The sequence below is a fragment of the Ovis aries genome, chromosome 8 (genome assembly GCF_016772045.2).
Source record: "Ovis aries strain OAR_USU_Benz2616 breed Rambouillet chromosome 8, ARS-UI_Ramb_v3.0, whole genome shotgun sequence".
In the NCBI taxonomy this organism is placed as follows: Eukaryota; Metazoa; Chordata; class Mammalia; order Artiodactyla; family Bovidae; genus Ovis; species Ovis aries.
This window is the reverse complement of record NC_056061.1, coordinates 10,327,257-10,345,930: the sequence shown is the minus strand read 5'-3', so window position 1 is coordinate 10,345,930 and position 18,674 is coordinate 10,327,257. Positions and strand designations below refer to the sequence as shown.

The 18,674-nt window shown below is 40.0% G+C and overlaps 1 protein-coding gene across 11 annotated transcripts in view; it reads right to left on the bottom strand.

The window, feature by feature from the left end:
- Positions 1–123: 123 nt before the first annotated feature.
- DOP1A (DOP1 leucine zipper like protein A) overlaps positions 124–18,674 on the bottom strand; it is a 115,038-nt gene continuing 96,487 nt past the window's right edge. For 6 of the 11 annotated variants that reach the window (XM_027972311.3, XM_042253174.2, XM_027972312.3 and 3 more), the window contains 14 exons: positions 18,514–18,618; positions 14,673–14,739; positions 14,376–14,520; positions 13,912–13,991; positions 12,308–12,417; positions 11,684–11,833; positions 11,485–11,546; positions 9,882–10,034; positions 8,663–8,799; positions 7,429–7,484; positions 5,937–6,101; positions 3,251–3,380; positions 2,453–2,512; positions 124–735 (listed from right to left, as the gene is read on the bottom strand). In XM_027972311.3, coding sequence (XP_027828112.2) covers positions 430–735; positions 2,453–2,512; positions 3,251–3,380; positions 5,937–6,101; positions 7,429–7,484; positions 8,663–8,799; positions 9,882–10,034; positions 11,485–11,546; positions 11,684–11,833; positions 12,308–12,417; positions 13,912–13,991; positions 14,376–14,520; positions 14,673–14,739; positions 18,514–18,618 — 1,726 coding nt within the window. In that variant the 3' untranslated portion in view covers positions 124–429. The remainder of the gene's footprint in view (positions 736–2,452; positions 2,513–3,250; positions 3,381–5,936; positions 6,102–7,428; positions 7,485–8,662; positions 8,800–9,881; positions 10,035–11,484; positions 11,547–11,683; positions 11,834–12,307; positions 12,418–13,911; positions 13,992–14,375; positions 14,521–14,672; positions 14,740–18,513; positions 18,619–18,674) is intronic. The other 5 variants (XM_015097311.4, XM_060419384.1, XM_042253175.2 and 2 more) reach the window with 1 other exon arrangement.

Here is an 18,674-nt window from a genome sequence, read left to right as displayed (position 1 = left end):
TGGCTGTAAGACATTACCAAGCCTCTGACAGAGAAGTGACACCATTTTTATACTAGAACGTGGTTAATAAGACAAAGCAAAAGAGTCTCCAACCCATCTAAATTAAACAAAGCCTGAAACGAATAGAAAAAATGTGCAGTGTGTATTTGGCAGATTTAAGACAACTCAGGACAATAAAACAATGGACTATAGTGGACTGTTTACGTATATATAGATCTCTCTTAGGCACCATAATCAATATGAGCCCACAGTTATTTAAACTTGATTCAGGCCACAGTCAGACATTTGTTCTTATTTACAAATATTTAAATTAAATACAACCTGAAACATGTTTTGTTACATACCAAAAAACAAAAAAAACTATACAACTCGAAGCAAATGTTTGTTTTAAATAATTACATTTAAACGAAATGGAACCACTTGTGGTGTTCAAGTTTTTACCACCCCTTCCAGAAAATCTTTTTCTACCATCTCTTCTATTTTTTGCCTAGCTTTGCTGGAAAATGGTTTGTGGTTTTCCAGCTTCATGTCCTTGTTGGGGAAGGTGGTGGAGTAGAGGACGGGGCTCCCTGAGTGTCCCGCGCATCGGCTGGTGACTTTGCTATTGAAGACTTGGCTGAGCACATTGAAGAACGGCAGGAGCTGCTCGAGGCTGCGCACAGTGCAGATGGTGAGCAGCAAGTGTCCCGGCTCCCAGCCCAGCGCTCTCCCTGAGTTGTCCTCCTCCGGATTTTTCTGCAGAAAACAGAGAGGCAACTGTTAGCAACTGAAGGCCTTAGTCTGTGAGAAAACTTAAACAGAGTTAAAAAATGAATACAAATGATGACATTAAGTCTCCATTCCAGACTTGCTAAAACACCTGCTTCTGACTGAGGCCTTCTGGTGCCAATTATTAACTGTACAGTGTAGTAAGATTTTCCATCTAGAATGCACAAGTAAGCTTAGTTATTAGCGGAATTGGTTTTGCATATAGACAAAGACTAAAGTTCATCTTGTGCTTTGCATATACTCAAAAAGCTCCCAGATTTCTGGACTCCCACTAAAGTATCCGAGGACTAGGTCATAAAATGACCACAGAAGAAGGGATGGAAGGTCTCATACACGTCACTGTTAGTACATCAGTCAATTACATTGTGGCCAGAAGGCTTAAGCCTGCCACAAGACAGTAGGAGAGTCTGATGAATAATTACTACCACACAGAGAAAGGAAAGGCACTCCAAGGAGAGACCTGCTATGTGCTTCTAGCTTGTAAACCACATGGGGAAGGAAAGCTGGCCCTGGAGGCAGTTACTCCAGGGCTGGTATCCTGCTCTGCCATGTCCTTACTGTGGGCAAGATGCAACCTATAAAATGGGGCAGCAGAAAAGTCAGATGAGAATGTATGTGAAGAATGTTCACCAAGTACAAACAGTAATTTACATACTTAAGCAGCTAATTTGAGAAGCCAACTAAATTATACAATACAGTTGTAGACATTAGTCTATCTAGAGAATGTTCTGAGAGATCTGAAGATGTCTGAACTGGGGCAGAATCATACATGGGAAAACATACTGAGTAAAGACAATGAAAACAACAAGTAGAAAAAAATATCAAGTGGGACTTAGGAAGCACGATTATAGTTTCTCATATTTGTTAACAAATGGGGTTTGCCATCTAAGATGTTGCTGAGAAACTTTCATTGTTTACTTAGTATTTTAATACCACTAGTTTCCTAGTGGAGAAGCAGATGCAAAATCCAGCTTATTTTATTGTGTGCTTAACAGAGTTTGCTATTTTAAAATAAAATCCTGTTTGAATCTATTTTCCTTTCTCAGAAGTCTAGGAACAAATAAGAAAAGATCATTTTGTTCTTTATCTATGGCCAAATTAAAAAAAAAAAAAAAAGCAGCTATCAGTTTGTTTCTTAGTACAAAATCACTTTCCTTTCCTCTCACCTAGTAATGCTGGCTTTAATGACAGTCCTGGGACTGGCAACTACACCACTTTTACTGCCCTAAATCCAACTGTGATTCAATAGCCATTTAAGAGTCTGCAGAGATGAACTGAGTCTGAAGGGAAACAAGTAATATGCTTGAACCGTCTACACAGCTGATTTCCAAATGTAAGGAACTATGGTATAACCTTTTGATTATATTCCTGCCAAGAGGTACTTTTAATAGGACTTTTTTACTAAAAAGCTCTTGACCAAGAAGAGTGCACTTGTTTTAGTGTTTCTGTTCTTCTTAATCAGAACTAAATCACTGCCTCAGTAATAACTAAAATTTAAAAAGTCAAACATGTTTCCATGTGAACGACTTCTCCTTTCACTTCGACAGTCTGCACTGGAAAGACTTCCTTCCTGTTTTACCTCTCCTGGACTGCTGAAATCCAGACCTGGGTTTGTGTCTCAAGATTTGGTCCAGATATGGCAACTTTTGCTGCCATATCACAAGCATCAAAAAGCCACCCTCACCTGATGACTGGCCATCTCCAATCCCTCCAAAATCACTGTCTTAAAGTCCTCCTCCTTGTCCTGTGGAAGGAAAGATTAGAACTCATAGCCTTTGCTCCAGTGAAAAGTGGACTTGGCCATGAAGACCTTGTTTTAAGGCGTTTTGGATGAGAAAATGCTTTCCAATAAAACATTTTTATTTTGTGGGAGGAGTTCTATAAAAACTCATTACTATGAAATAGAGGGATGACAATGTACCTATAACCGCATAGCTTCTGGATTTCTTGTCAGGATTATTTTTTCAGACCCTGCAATATCAAAATGAAGGTACCCAAGTGTGTTCCTACACTCTGGATTCAACTTTCACCTTCATCTCCGTTCTGTTACTTATTAGTCCCCAAACAACTTGATTTTAAATCAAGTTCTGCATGTCCTTTGAATATAACCTCCTTTGAAATCACTGTCCCCCATTCCACCTCTGTAGTCTGTGGAATGCGGTTTAAGAGCTGCTGCCTGAATAGGGGACTCCAGAAGACTGGAAAATTTCTGAGCACTCAAAGCACGCCTTACAATCTAGTACTCAAAACAACAACCCAGACTGTCCCCATAGTGTACAATTTAGTTTTGAAATTTTCTGAAGGCAAAAGACGAAAGATTTGTAACAAAGGCCTACTGATGAAAGAAACTCACTATTTTCTTGAATAAAGATCTGCAATGTATTAGCCTGATGTATAGTGGAAGTTGTACATAAGGTATGCTGCATCTTACAAATGTTAACTGCTTATACTTAACAAAAATACATTGAAAAGAATGTAATACCTTTGCCCTTTTCCGAAGAAGTTTTGCTAGTCGTACTACGTAAGGTTTAAATTCTCGTTGATGTATGCCCTGCCTTCTGACTTCCAAACCAGAATCATCTGAGACTTCTGGAATGAAGGCCCATCGGTACCTATGTATAGAAGAATGGTATCAGTATCAGTAGGATACACACGGTGCCTCTAAGACAGGGCCACTTAAATACAGTAGACACATCACGACTCTACCATGTACATGGATTCATGTTCAGCTGAGCTGCCTGCAGCCCTGTCCCCTTGAGCTTGTTTGTTAACCTGAGCCTTCGTCAGTAAGTAAAGACCCTGTCAACTACCCCACAGAGTTGAAGTGAGTAAATGAACATTTGTAATGAACACATGAAAACTGGAAAGTACTCAACACCATTTTTTTCATGAGCATAGATGTTTCCTACCTACATAGTAAGGTGGGCAAAGGACTGAAAGGATTTAAGGAAGATGTAAATAGGGCTTCTGAGTACACTTCCATTCTATTTTTGTGTTTAAAATTTCATCTTTAATAAGTAAAATTAGTATCTATGAAAAAAATTCAAACAGTATAAAAGGGTGTACCAAAGAAAGGTAGTCTCTCTCCCCTCACCACAGGTTCTACCAATGCTGCCGGTTTATCTCCATCTGGAGTTTATGCATAAAAAAGCATGGATTCACACAAGCAACTCCCACCTCTTTCAATACATAAAAATGACTGCTGTTTATTTTAATTACGTATCTTGGAGAAAGATCATATACAATGCCATGCTTTTTATAAGCTACATAGTCCTCCAGTGTTGGAAGGTATTGACTTAACCCGTTTCCTAGACTGTCCAATTTTCTGCTATTACAAATACTGCCATAATGGATACCCTTATGAATTGCTGAATTTTGTGCATGTCTGAGAGGACAGTGGTTGGATAAATCATAGGCTATAGCAGAATTATTGGCCTAAGGAAAATATGTATTCTGAATATTGGTAAATATAAACCTCTTTGGAGAAAAATGAGAAAATATCAATGTATACTTCCAACACTAGTAAGAATGTTTCTACTTAAGGGAAAAGGAGATACACTTTTAGATCTTTACCATTCTGATAGTTACTAATAACTTTAATTTGAATTTCTCTTACTAGTAAGCCTAAGCATCTTTTTAAACATTTGAAAAAATCATGAATAAAAAGATATTACTCTTTCAAAAATTATTAAATTCTCCATGTTATCTTTTACCACCTTATAGATTTTCTTTAAAAAAAAAAAAAAAAAGACATAGTTAAAAAAAAAAAAAACCCTGTAGTTGATACTACATTTTTGATCCCTTTTCTATATCTTGACAAGAGGGTAAGCTCATTATGGTTCTCACCATGGAAGCTAAAAAAGAAAGGTGAATGAAGACTATAGTTGTATTACCTCTGTGAACAAAAGCTTCCTGGTTAATTTTGGACAGTTTCCTACAATTCTGCTTAGTATCCTTTTCTAAATTTCTTCAGGAGTAATATCATTTTAACAGACACCCAACCACTGAAATTCATTAAGAAGTGGATATATATGGTTTCAAATGGGGGGAAAAAAAGGAATGTGAATTGATGTAAAAAAATTCCTAGTTCTTACCATTACAGTCAATGAAGAGTAAGCTTGTGCAACAGCAGTTTTTAGAGAAAAAAGGTTCTGGTATCTTACTCTTTATCCTATTAATATTCCATTGCACCCTATTAATAGCCAATATTCTTGAATATATTGGATAGAATAATACAACACAATTTATAAGTGCATAATTAATGATGTATATAAATTCTCCAATTAGCCACATATTAATGAAACAATCTTATAGTGCTTGCACATTACTTTAATAAATATGAAAAAAAGTGAAAGTGATAGCTGCTTAGTTGTGTCTGACTCTTTGCAACCCCATGGACTGTAGCCCACCAGGCTCCTCTGTCCATGGAATTCTCCAGGCAAGGATACTGGAGTGGGTAGCCATTCCCTTTTCCAGGGGATCTTCCCAACCCAGGGATTGAACCTGGGTCTCCTGCATTGTAGGCAGTTTCTTTACTGGCTGAGCCACCAGGGAAACTCAAATATGAAAAACCATAATTAAGTATTTTGAGCACTTATGAACAAGGCATTTCATGAGAATTTGGTTATATTAATTTCTCCCTCTTCCCCTCTGCCACCTCTAGCTCACTTCACTATCATCTGAAAGTAAAGGTGTAAGGAAGCTGCCTGCTGATGCAGGAAGCATGGGTTCAGTCCCTGGGTTCGGAAGATCCCCTGGAGTAGGAAATGGCAACCCACTCCAGCATTTGCATCTAGAAAATCCCATGGACAGAGAAGCCTGGCCCGCTACAGTTCATGGGGTCATAAAAGAGTTGGACATGACTTAGCTACTACGCTACCACCACCACCACCTCCTACACTGGGCCTGAAGCTGGTGAGTCGTATCCCATGGCCTCACATCTGCTGGCTACTCAACCTGTTGACTGAATAGTCTCTTGGTCTTAATAGATCTATGATAACCATCTCCAACCAATAACAGTGTTGCCCCACCATCCTCCTGCCAAAAAGTATTACATTTTAATAAAAATTAGAAATACTTCTACTTACACAAAAAGTTCTATCTTAGATGTCACTGACCAAAGCAAATGCATTTCCAAAATGTCTATTTAATATCTTTAATTTACTTACATCTGAAATTGAGGAAGATTTTCGGAGGGCAATGCCAGAGCCAAATCCAAAAATTTGCAAGCAGAGAGATAGAGGTTTAACCACCGCTGGCTGTTGTATGAAGTAGAAAAGCCATTACCTCCTGTGTAGGTTGTCTCCAGACCAGCCACAGAGGGGCCTGAAGTCCTGTAGGCAGGGGACAGTGCTGTCAGCAGTTGTACCCTCTTACTGACAAGTAATTCCTGGAAAATCTTAAAATGCCAGCTAATATTTTTCATAATCAGTTTGATAAATGTACCAGTAATTGCTAAGCAAGGTCATGACTAAATTATACTATTCTCAAATCAAAAATTCATTTCTGTTCTTTTAAATATTAAGACTATAAAAATAGCAGAGAATAACTATACTCAAGAAGGATAAAAATATAAGCTGTGAAACTAACAGGCCTCCCTGCTACTCAGTGCCCTTCTGTAAAGATAGTGAGAGGGAAAGTTCCTCTCAGAACCCACATGGTCATTAGCACAGGGGACACTTAGAAACCTAGCACTGAAGGGGAGCAGACAAATTCAAGACACATAGTGTCAACTTTTCAATTTATAAACTGGTTTGTACAAAAATTCCTGATGAGATGGATGAAACTGGAGCCGATTATACAGAGTGAAGTAAGCCAGAAAGAAAAACACCAATACAGTATACTAACACATATATATGGAATTTAGGAAGATGGCAATGACGACCCTGTATGCAAGACAGGGAAAGAGACACAGATGTGTATAACGGACTTTTGGACTCAGAGGGAGAGGGAGAGGGTGGGATGATTTGGGAGAATGACATTCTAACACGTATACTATCATGTGAATTGAATCGCCAGTCTATGTCTGACGCAGGATGCAGCATGCTTGGGGCTGGTGCATGGGGATGACCCAGAAAGATGTTATGGGGAGGGAGGTGGGAGGGGGATTCATGTTTGGGAATGCATGTAAGAATTAAAGATTTTAAAATTTAAAAAATAAAAAAACTAAAAAAATAAATAAATAAATAAATTATGTTTAGCCGTCTATTAATAAACTGCTTCACTACAAAGAATAAAATTCTAGCACATTAAACTGAGATCCTTCTGGAAGATATGGACATTTGATACCTTAGTTACAGATTAGCTGCCATAATAGGTTTTGCTGAATGCTTCAGGGAATAGAGATGACCTACTAAAACCAACCTTGTTCACACAGCAATGCTGCTACGTTACTGCAGTGACAGAACTGTAGAAACAGTATTGCCTGAAACTGCATTTATGTCTAGAGGCCCACAGCTGCAAATTTAGATAGTTTAATTCAGTCTAAAAAACCTAAGGTATACATGAAACTGTACTATAGCCCAAAGCGATAAATTGGATAACAAGAGACTAAATACATAAACTATTCAGATGAAATAGTGTCTATTCCATCCTAGTTGTAACACTCTGGATGATTTAGGACACTAAACACTGACAATACTGAAATGAATTACATATTACCGTGAAATGTCTTCATCAGCAGTGAGTTCCTGCTCCATCAGTAAAAACACCTGTACCTGAAGACCACGGAATAAGTGTCAAATGTTTATCTAATCCTTCCTTCAAGTTATCTTTAGGCTATATTTTCATCAATCCAAACAGAAATTTTAGGATACAATGTTAGGATCATTAAATTATACTTAGTTTCTAAAAATAAAACTGGATGTTTAGCACAGAGCCATGCTACTCATCTGGCAGAGGTGGGATGAAAGCATGCTCTTATTTGGTGATTATGGAACAAAGTTATAGTTACCTAAAAAGACCCATGTTACAGCCATTTGTTTGTGAGGAAAGTATAGGGCTGGGTTTTCAGAGTTAAGAGATGGTTTTCTCTTTCCTTACTCATCTCTTCCCCCTCGCCCACCCTCCCAAGGCATTCAGATGAGGGTGATGGTTTGGTCTGAGAGGAGAATGGGCTGGTATCTGGGACTTAAGAAGGTTTTATTGTTTGGGACTTTACAAAATCTTATCAGAGAGTCTCTGAAGCAATTTATCTGGGTAAGAGCTGCATTTCAGAGTGATACATGCCTTCAGGCCACTAAATTCAGCTTAAAAAAAAAAAGTGAAGTTGCTCAGTCCTGTCCGTGTCCGACTCTTTGCAGCCCCATGGACTGTAGCCCACCAGACTCCTCCATCCATGAAATTTTCCAGGCAAGAGTACTGGAGTGGGTCGCCATTTCCTTCTCCAGGGCATCTTCCTGACCCAGGGATTGAACCCAGGTCTCCCGCATTGGAGGCAGATGCTTTACCCTCTGAGCCACCAGGGAAGCCTGACATCCAGCTAACCCACCTCTAACCACCCTGGAGGTCCCACTATAGGTGGAGCCAGGCCCGGCAGCCATGGCACAGGTAAACCTTGTCATGTAGAAGAGAGTGAACCATGGCACAGGTAAACCTTGTCATGTAGAAGAGAGTGAACCATGGCACAGGTAAACCTTGTCATGTAGAAGAGAGTGAACTAAGCCAGGTCGGGTGAAGTGACGATTCACAAGGAGCTGATGACCCTGAATACTGCACATGTCAGTGTAAACCATGGAGACGCAATCTGACGCGTTTTACTAGTTTCAGCTGTAAAAACCTCGGCTTAACTAGAGTTCAGTTCACTTCCAAAATCAGTTTTTATCCAGTAAGCGTGCCGATACTTGTCACATTGATTTATAATTCAGATTTACTACCTGAGTTAAAATTAACTCACAAGTTCTGTGATCATGGTAGGCCAGAGCGAGGTAAGATGTTGTGGAGACATTCTCAAAAGTAACACTCTGAAAAACAGGAACACTTGAGAGTGAAGAGTTGGCACTTGGGGCAGACGAAGACTCTCAACCAATCTCTCTGAAAACAAACAAACAAACAAACAAACAAACAAACAAAACCCAGTATATTTTCAATATCTAAATGTTTAGTATCATTTCCATATGAACATTTCGATATAATCTATTATTTCCAAAACTAAGATGAAGAATCAACTTTTTAAAAAATTTGTAATCTGGTGCAGATTCTTTCATTAATTTGATTTTTACTAGAAAAATTGCTGTAAAGGCTTAAAATGCTTACTCTGTCTTTCTGTACTTATCATGGATGGAATAACAGATTGATATTGGCCCATGGACCACACTTTGAGAAGCACCAATAGAGTCAATGTTAAAAACATCACAGGACAAATCGTGTGTACGATGTACACTGGACATTAGGTATAAAGAGTCAGAAAAGAAGGAGTCCTTTATCTTCAGAGAGCGAGGAATAATCTCTGTAAAGAGATGACAACTCTCATTCTCAACCCAGTCCCCACACCGCCTGCCGAGGCTGGTGGCTGCCTGCACGCTGACTTGTGTGCGGCAAACAGTTCTGCCTGGGCAAGTTCACTCCCGCTACAGGGCCACTGGCGGCTCAGGGTGATGACTGCACCGATACCCTCCAGGACACAGGACCGCCAAACCCATGTGATGAAAGAGATCAGAAACCTTACATAACCCGCTGCTCTGCCCCCAAATTCTAACTTCTAGCTAAAATTTCCTGGTTATGCGTCTATTTCAGTCTCCTCCTTTAAAGATGTATAACCTCTCATCCACAAAAAAAAAAAAAACAACAAAAAAACCACTAATATGCCTGGCTGCAGCCAAACAGTCTTACATCTCATTCTCAAACATGACTTCCCAGGAAATTTGACCCAAATAATAAAATAGAGACCATATTTACGCAAGTCCTATAAACGCAGTGTTTGATTTCTTTTACATACGAGTGATAATTAATTTTTGTTGTTTCAATAGAATCAATTTCTAATTCTACAACATTCTCTATCCACCAACATTTGTTAAATATTTCACCCCAACTTATAACTTATGGAAAGTATTTTTTCAGGAACAACAAAAACTCAACAGTTTGGAAAATAGAGAAAATAGTTTTCCACTGTTTACCTTGTATATCGGGAAGATATTTCTGATACTGGTCAATTTCACTGCTAAAAATAGCAAATGCTAATCTTTTCAGAAGCATGGCTCTCTGCTCTAGTTCCACATCACGGTTTGCAAAGAGATTAAGCGAACTGCTCTGGGCCACAGCTACACGAGCTGAGGGGGATAAAAAAGCAAGTAAGAGGCTGTCACAGTCATTTAGCGATTTGAAAAAAGATGCTTGCACTTTTCATTTTTAAGAATGTCTAGAAACCCTATGACATCCGAGAGAGAGGCGCTCCAGGTGGAGGACTGGGGAGCTCTTCTCTGAGGCAGATGCGCTGGCACACAGAACCAGCACACACAAGGCAGAGAACAGTGCTATGTGGAGAGAGAAGGCAACTGAGGACTGACGTAGGCTTCAGAAGGTGAGATCACTAACAATGCCCCTTTATGAAGCCCTTTATTATTTTATGCCGTCTGCCTAAATCCTTCTCATTATTTTGGTAACTTCTGGCCTGGTCCAGCCAAGCCTGCCGAGCGCTCCCTCCTGTCTTGTACTCACCCCCATTCCCTCTTTGCAGCCACTCTGTCGTCTTTGCTCTTTCGTGAACTCAGTAAGCTTGTTCCTATCCTGAGGACTTTATAATTTTTGTCCTTTATTTCCTAGAATACTTTGTCCCTAGGCATGCTCATAGCTGTCTTTTTTTTTAGTTTCACCTCAAGTATGAGTTCCTGAGCTGTTATTTAAAATCTACTGTAGCGCCCTATTTCCTTCACAACTTCTTACTTGCTCTCTGAAATAATTTTACTTATTGGATTAAGGTGAGCATAAAGCCTGGCACATTTTTGTCTTTTAATAAATAATTGTTAAAAAGATGAATCTCAACCTTAAAACAAACCTGTGGAGATTAGAGAATACACTGTCCTTTTCTAGAGGGGAAACTGTAGCTTGGTTAAAAAGGGACATAAAATTCTGAGGATTCATCCAACTTCACTGCTATTTAAGATCATTAGTTGGATAATTTTCAAACTTTAAGAAAATCAAGAAAACTTTTTTTTTCCAGATGAAATACTATGAGGAACTCCAATTTATAAGCAAACAAAATAGATAATTAGTGGGGTGGAAAGTGACTCTACTCTTTCTTCATTCAGAGGAGATAAACACAGCCCCAGTATCTTCTTTTTGGGGTCTCACTTCCCCTACCAAGGATGGAATCCACACCCCCGGTAGTGGAAGCCTGGAGTCCTGCCCCCAGGATGGATGGCCGGGGAACCCCCCAGAGCCCCAGGGCTTAGAGTGACTTGTTTGATAGTTCTGTCCCTGTTGCCTGCTTTTCTCCGCCTTCCTGGCGGTCAGTCCTTCCTTCGGTGATTACTGAGTGCCGGGTTCCATGCTATGTGCTGGGGGAACAAGTTAGAGACAGATGTGACAAGGCCGAATAGTTTACTGCTGATTTATCCACTATGCTGTCTTCCTCAAGTTTCAACATTATATTCCTGTAGGGCACTAAGCATCACTATTACCTGACAAAGAGCTAATTCAGTAGTTTCTGGACAAGAGCAAAGCAAATAAGAATGGCTCGTGTACAGGAAAGACGCTTGGGTTGTCATCCTCAGTACTCACTCATTAAATCTCTAAACGTCGTCTTATCATGTGTCATCAGATTGTCCATGATCGCTCTCCAACTGAAAGAAACCAGGATCATGATATGTAATTAACATCTAGTTGTTAGTATTAAAAAGTGTTCTACTGCAGATAGCAGTTGATTTCAACAGATTCTGTGAAATGCATTAGCATGTTGAATAGAAGCAGGAGGACTTACTGGTTAACACAAGAGGCATCCATCTGAAAGAAACTGGGATCCATAAAGAGGTCAAAGGCTTCTTTTTTCCAAGCTCTCCGTGTGTACTGATACCCACTAAGACTGCTCAGCAGCTGGACACAGGCTCGATAACTGGGGGCATTATGTGCGCTGGGAGGAAGGAAAACCACATTAACCTCTGTTATGACTTTATTCATCATATTAAGTTACTCATAAGTGTTCACATTTACCTATAGCAATGATGGGAAATAGAAAGCACTTGTGTAAGAGAAACATTTTTTATCACTATAATTTAAGGTAAAAATAAAGTCATTTTGTGATAATTTCATTTTTGGAATAAAGGAAGTGAAGTGAAGTCACTCAGTCTTGTCCGACTCTTTGTGACCCCATGGACTGTAGACTACCAGGCTTCTCTGTCCATGGAATTTTCCAGGCAAGAATACTGGAGTGGGTTGCCATTTCCTTCTCCAGGAGATCTTCCCGACCCAGGGACTGAACCCGGGTCTCTTGCATTGCAGGCAGACGCTTTACCATCTGAGCCACCAGGGAACTGAATAAAGGAACACAACTTATTTTTAACAGACTACGAGTTAACTAACACATCTAGTTAAATAATGGTAGTACCTATGATTTCGGAGGTACGGCACAACATAATGCATAATATTTACAAGTAAAGGAATGACTCGTTCTTTTTCATCACTGTAGAAAACCATATCCAAAAGATGAGCCAAAACCTGAAAAAAAAAAAAAAAAAGAAATGGAATGTGTAATCTGCGAGCTGAAACCGACAGCATCTAGAGGTGGTTTTCAGTCTGTAAGAACATCTAGAATACCTTAACATTAGAAAAACCTAAAAGCAAATTCCCTAACTCCGTCTCTACATGAATGGCTTCTGCCACTGTTTGCATCCCTCTCCACTGTGACTGAAGAATATACATATGGGCGAATATTACCAGGAAGAAGAGAAAAAGAGAGGCTAAGAACTTTCCAGTGTGACAGGGAGTAAACACCAAATTTAAGACCAGAAACTCAGTACCTCTCTCCCTGACTGGGTTACCAGGGGGTTTAGGAAAAATCTAGCCTCGTGAATTGGGATGCAACTCTGTCAATTAGCTATCTGCCTTTAGTCATACTGTCCTAATCTTTGTAAGGTTCAGTATCCTCATCTGTAAAGGGGAAACAAAAGGGAACTGCAGGTCTGTATGAAAGAAAGTGAAAGTGAAGTCGCTTAGTCGTGTCCGACTGTTTGCGACCCAGTGGACTGTAGCCCACCAGGCTCCTCCATCCATGGGATTCTCCAGGCAAGAATACTGGAGTGAGTTGCCATCTCCTTCTCCAGGGGAATCTTCCCGACCCAGGGATCGAATCCAGGTCTCCCACATTGCAGGCAGATGCTTTAACCTCTGAGCCACCAGGGAAGTCAGAGCATGTATATAAAAATATTTGGTAAACTGTAAATACTTCATAGTGACCAGCATCTTTATATCACTTCTACCCTTCCCTACCAAACTGTGATACAAAAGCACTGTTCCATTTTACACAGTACACTTGTTAAAAATAGTGCATGGGGGTGGCAATGTCTAAAGCTGCTAAAGTCATGTCTGACTCTTTGTGACACCGTGGACTACACAGTCCATGGAATTCTCCAGGCCAGAATTCTGGAGGGGGTAGCCTTTCCCTTCTCCAGGGGATCTTCCCAACCCAGGCATTGAACCCAGGTCTCCCACATTGCGGGCGGATTCTTTACAAGCTCAGCCACAAGGGAAGCCCAAGAATACTGGAGTGGGTAGTGTATCCTTTCTCCAGCGAATCTTCCAGACCCAGGAATCGAACCGGGGTCTCCTGCACTGCAGGTGGATTCTTTACCAACTGAGCTATCAGGGAAGCCCATAAAAATGTTTGGTAAACTGTAAATACTTAATAGTGACCAGCATCGTTATAGCACTTCCACCCTTCCCTACCAAACTGTGATACAAAAGCACTGTTCATTTTCAAACAGTACACTTGTAAAAAAAAAAAAAAAAAAAATAGTGCATGGTGGGGGGGGGCAAGGTCTAAAGTGCTGTCATTAATATTTAACAAACTACTAATCTGAACACAAAGTCTAAACTTTATTTTATATACTGATTTCTTGAACTACAAAATAGTATTTCAAATTAAAATCTCCTTTGTAAGAACTACTTACTGTTTACTTGGAAGTTCATGTGAAAACATCTGACACTATTTACCTCAGAGAGTAATGCCAACGCATGGACGCTATATACAGAAGGGGTTATGTCTGAGGTTCCCACTGCAGGTGATAACATATCTAAATAAGAAAAAAGACGGGTAAAGACGCAGTTAGGTTTTTTCCCCACTGAAAAGAACTACATGTTAAACACGAGAAAAGGGGGGATTTTATAGCGATTATAGCGCTGACTGCAATAATTTCTCAATGAGTGGTGGTGGTGCTTCAGTTGCTAAGTTGTGTTTGTCTCCTGTGACCCCATGAACTGCAGCCAGCCAGGCTTCTCTGTCCATGGGATTCTCCAGGCAAGAATACTGGAGTGGGTTGCCATTTCTTCCTCCAGGGGATCTTCCTGACCCAGGGATTGAACCTGTGTCTCCTGCATTGCGGGCAGATTCTTTACAGCTGAGCCACCAAGGGACAGATGCCTACAAATACAAACTTCAGTGTAGGGGGGATCAATACCTTCAACATCAGATTCCAAATTGGTTCCATCAACCATTATTTTGGGAGAAGGCTTAACTTCAAGATTTCGCCGCAGCCATGTTGTCTGTTCCAAAGAAGAACCAGCAATTGCACCAATTGCATCCACTATTTTATGAGTCACATCCTGAAGAAACAAGGAGAACCCATTATATCTCCGTGCATACATAGGCGCACATACGAAACTTCACAGATGATCTTATCTGACCTTCCCAGCTTAGATTTGAGAGCATTGAGAAACAGAGTTTTGGCACCAGCACTCAATTCACAATGACGTACCTGGAGGTCTCTTTGGTCTTTTTTATTCTCCAAACTAGGGTTTTTCATGATAAACTCATTCAGAACTCTGAAAGGGTCAAAGAAAAAAACAAACAGGAAATATTATTGTGAAGAAAATGATGTAATATAATTTTTCACAGCAAGTGGTTTTATGGTCTCAATTTTAACTTTACATGTGTAATGAATATGGGTATATGTGGACATTCTATGACTCAGGTAAAACGCATAAACCTATGCATGTAAACACCTGTACAACGGTGTTCATAACAGCATTATTTATAAACTCTAAAGGTCCAGCAATAGAAGAGATAAACGGTGGTGTATTCATACTATGAAATAGTAAACAGCAATGAAAATGAAGGAATTGTAGCTACATGAAATTACATGGATAATTTTTATTAAACATATGCTGTATGAAAGTAGCAGCCATAAACCAGTTGTTGTTCAAAACCAAGGCAGCATTTACCTGTGGCACTGTATGTCAGAATAGAGACTATCTTGGGGAGAAGGGAAAGGACAGTAATTAGGAGGGAACTTGAGGGGACCTATGCTGTCTCATTTAATTTAGGTTTGTGACTGTACAGTTGACACCTTCACTTATAATTCGTATGTTTTCTGTGATTTACATATTAACAAAAAATTTTAAAGCGTAAACCCCATCAATCTTAAACTGTAATATAAAAATGGTTTCTTTATGTGCATAATAGATTAAAAAGAATTCCTGAATGTAAGAAATCCGTTTCCACTGTTTGCTAAAATTCTACTCAATATTTAACTTGATTTTATTAACTATATACATAATTATTTCCAAACTAACGCATAAGGTGATACTGAAGAACAATCATATAAATTTCTATTTTATAATTAGGAATTTTTTGAGGATCAGTGGAATGGTTGGGAGAAAAAAATAAACCACCCAATTTAAAAGAGGAGTTTTCGCGTATGAGTGAAAATGCCCAACTTTTAATTTAAATACTCAGAAGACACACACATTGAGAAGGAGGTAGAACACTTCATTATCTGAGAAATGAGAAAGGAAGAAAAAACAGGTGATGAAACAAAAAATCTTGCAGAGGAGAAGGTGCAAGTCTAACAGCTGGTTTTAATTTTTAATGAGATTAGCAGGATATTTCGTGATGATTCAAAGAGCTGTCCATATACTCCTTCTTTGAGCCTTAGAACAATTTAGAGGTAGGTAGTTCAGTTCAGTTCAGCCACTCAGTCGTGTCCAACTCTTTGCAACCCCATGAATCGCAGCACGCCAGGCCTCCCTGTCCATCACAGGGAGTTCACTCAAACTCACGTCCATCAAGTTGGTGATGCCATTCAGCCATCTCATCCTCTGTCGTCCCCTTCTCCTCCTGCCCCCAATCCCTCCCAGCATCAGAGTCTTTTCCAATGAGTCAACTCTTCACATGAGGTGGCCAAAGGCAGGTACTATTCCTCTTGACAGATGGGAAAATAGCCTTGGAAAAGTTTATTGATGTACCCTGGGTCTCTACATGAGAGTTAGAACTAGATATCAAAAGAGAAGAATCAGAAATCTTTACGGGAACATTGTTCTGATTTCCAGGGTTTACAGTCATCTCTCATCAATAAGAATTATCATACACGCCAGTTATCTTTATCTTTGGTCCAGGAATTGCAGACGCTGAGTCCACTGCTCTTTCTACTACACCTTCAATGTCGTAAAACCCCTTCAGACTTCTGGTTTAGAAAACAGCACAAGGGTCTAGGGATCACTGCTAGGGTTCGCAGTGCTACTCAGCTTCTACAGGTTGACCAGCTCTCCTCCAGCTCTCATCCTTGTTCTTCCACCTCCTCTCTGCTTCCTGGTGTAAGACTACATTCCTACATTTACCAAAACCTCGAGTCCATTTTACCAAAGAACCCTCTAACCTTAACCCTCCCTCTACTTCAAAATTTTCTAGACCACTGGTTGCCAAAGCAGAATCACTGGTTTCCTTCAGGACAACAGAGAAGCTAAGTCTGTATATAGAACCACCCAACTACACTTTTAAAAAACACCAGCAGAGCTACAGAGGTTGACTAAGGTTGGAGTTCTTTGCATGTGGTTGAGTTTACATCCCATTCAGTGGAATAACACACTGAACGTCTGAAGTAATGCAAACAGGTTGGAGACAAGGTTATTCCCTTTCGTGAATTTCCCTCTTCTGTCTCAAACAGTCCTTTTCAAATTTCAGGATGTAATGTAATCACTTGAGACCCTTGTTAAACTGCAGATTCTGATTCGGGTGGTCTGGGTTGGAGCTCGAGAGTCTACATTTCTGACAAGCTCCCAGGTGACTTACTGCTGCTGGTTGAAGAATCAACCTGAGTCACAAGGTTTTAGAGGAAATGCAGCCTTCTTTCTCACTCTTACCCCTGCCATTCCCTGGTCTCCATCCCCTCCCAGCTGTCTCTGGAATCTGGTGCTCCCAAGGAGGCCCCCGCCCCTACAATCTCCTATGGAACACTCCCCTTAAATAATAGTTATTATCAGCCAGGCACTATTCTAGGAATTTAACAAACACTAAATGATCCTCGTAACAACTTTATGAGGTAGGCACTATTATCATCTACATTTTACAGATAGAAAGGGTATATAACCTGTGCAGGGCCTTAGAGCAAAGAAGCAAAGGAGCTGGGATTTGAATTCAGGCAGAGTCTGCTGTTCCCTACTCAACATCATCAGGTTTCCTGAGCATTAATGATGACTTTCAAAGCACATTTCCTGCTGCTACCTTGTCAGTTCTCCTTCTTTTCGTGATCAAACAAACTCAAAGACTACTTCACACTAACTTTTTTCACTCTGACTTTTGCCCTTAGCATCTGTGCTTATTATCTCATCCAATCTTTTCTCCTAAATTACCAATCCTCTTTGGATCATCAATAAATACACCCTCTTTTTATACATCATCTTTCCTAATCTCTCTAAAGGAGTTAGCCATGCCTTAACTTCTCTTTGCTTCTAGAACACTGAAAATACCTGTTTTTCTTCTACCTTTCTGATGTTTTTCTTTTCTATCTCCTGTGTTAGCCCCCTTTCCTTCTTTTCTTGTCATGTTATTTCAGTCCCATAATCCACAGCACACAAACTTGCTACCTCCCATTAGGAACCATTTTATCTTCTTTCCCCTATGATCTATTCTACTACTAACTTGCTGGTCATATCCCTCCTCAAAACCTGCCATCACTCCCATCCCCTACCCAAGACCAAATTTCTTTAAAAAATGCAAATTCCTTTCCCATTCCAGCTCCCATCTCCCTCTCATTCACCCACTGTTCCACTGCTATGCCTACACCACAGCCAAAGCAGACAAGGCACCTTGCCCAGTAACCCCTCCCTGGTCCACAAAGGTGTTCCCCTCCTACCATCTCCACTCACTGAGCAAATATTTCCAGGGGACATATTATGAACCAAGAATAATGAAGAGTAAAAGGTCTGGACATCATGGCGCTTGCAGTCAAGGGTAACTAGAATTTACCAAATAATCACGCACATTATTAACAGAGATCAGGAAACAACATGACAAGAGAATGACTTTTTATGTTCAGGGTTCTGAACTCAAATGACTATAAAGTTCCCCTTCCGTCATCCTGCCCACCTCCGCCCCTTTCAATCCCACACTTTCTCATCACTAAGTGACTACTGCTGCAACAGTCTTACATTAGCGTGTTTACATTTTGCATATGTATAAACACACAATGTTGCCGCCATAATCCCACTCCCCCCCAGAAGGTAGAGATCACACCATCACCCAAAACATGTTATTCAGCAATCAGAGACAATGAACACTGTTCTTTTATTTGAAATCATTTTTCAAGTGAAACTGCTTACCCAAGTATAAGAAACTGCCCTGGGGCTGGAAGGCTCAGTTGTATGGAATCTTTCAGGAGTATCAACAGTGATGCCCAGCTATCCACTAAATTGGGCACTGGAATTCTGCAAGATGAACACAGTTTCTATACACAGAGAAAGCCAATATACTTTAATTTTCC